At 33.7% G+C, this 1,020-nt stretch overlaps 1 protein-coding gene across 1 annotated transcript in view; it reads left to right on the top strand.

The window, feature by feature from the left end:
• The first annotated feature begins 27 nt into the window (after nt 1-27).
• LOC113212427 (uncharacterized G-patch domain protein DDB_G0278987-like) overlaps nt 28-1,020 on the top strand; it is a 3,982-nt gene continuing 2,989 nt past the window's right edge. Inside the window, exon 1 of the mRNA XM_052275465.1 lies at nt 28-458. Coding sequence (XP_052131425.1) covers nt 381-458 — 78 coding nt within the window. The 5' untranslated portion in view covers nt 28-380. The remainder of the gene's footprint in view (nt 459-1,020) is intronic.

The following is a 1,020-nucleotide window of genomic DNA, read 5'->3' as shown; positions in this document are numbered from 1 at the left end:
GTCATGTGAACTTATTTTCGCTTTGCACGCTAACATTGTCCAAACCTAAAATTACGTTTTAAACCTACAATGCTGTTGCAAGATTCACTGTAGCTTACAATGAATTTACAATAAGCTTCTGTGAACTCTACAACATCATATTAACATTTTAAACAACAGCAAAATCATTGCTCAGTATTAAAGTAGCACCACATGACGGTACATGACGATAAATTTTAAACTACATATCAATGTAACTATGTACCTAAAAACTAATTACTTTCTAGACAATAACGAAAAAGAAGAGCAAAAAAGAATTGGAAAAAGATACAGCTGATGAAAAGTTCTCTAAAGTAGTTGAATCAATTCTAAACAAAAGTAAAGAAAAACAGGAGAATTCTATGCTATGTACATCTGCAAATACTGAAGCTACATCAAAGAAGATCAATGAGAAAAAAATGAACAAAAAACTGATAAAGGTAATATCATGATGAATTTATTGTCAATGAAGCTCAAGCTAAATCATAATTTGTTCTAAGTACTGTCAATGACTACTTAAACAGATTTCAAAACAGCTTTAGCTTTAGTTCTCGTTTCCCAAATCAATTTTTTTATAGCAAGTGATAGTGTAACTTGAGGGATCCTTCACTTGGCGCAGTCCGTGTACACTTGGTAATCCAATCAGATTTACAGTCCCTGCAGTTTCCTTACAATCTTTACAATTTTTACAATCTTTGTAGTCTCTACAGTCTCTAAAATATGTTTACAGTATCTGCATTCACATAACAGTCCCTTACAGTCCCTAACCAATCCTTTAGTATCCCTTACAGTCCCTTACAGTAACTTACAGTCTCTAACAATCTTAGATGCAGTCACTGCAGTCCTTTTTCAGTTTCTAACTAATCACCCACACTATCGAATAATCGTCTCAATATTTACTGCCCTAATAATGATTTTTCCCTTCAATCTTACTCTCCTCTTGCTCCAGTCTCGCTTCAGTCTTGATCAAGTCCCTTCAGTGTAACTCCAGTCTTCTGATTA

Source organism: Frankliniella occidentalis, unplaced genomic scaffold, assembly GCF_000697945.3.
Source record: "Frankliniella occidentalis isolate FOCC.00 unplaced genomic scaffold, Focc_3.1 Scaffold635, whole genome shotgun sequence".
In the NCBI taxonomy this organism is placed as follows: domain Eukaryota; kingdom Metazoa; phylum Arthropoda; class Insecta; order Thysanoptera; family Thripidae; genus Frankliniella; species Frankliniella occidentalis.
The sequence above is the reverse complement of the archived record's forward strand: the minus strand, read 5'-3'. Positions and strand labels throughout refer to the sequence as shown.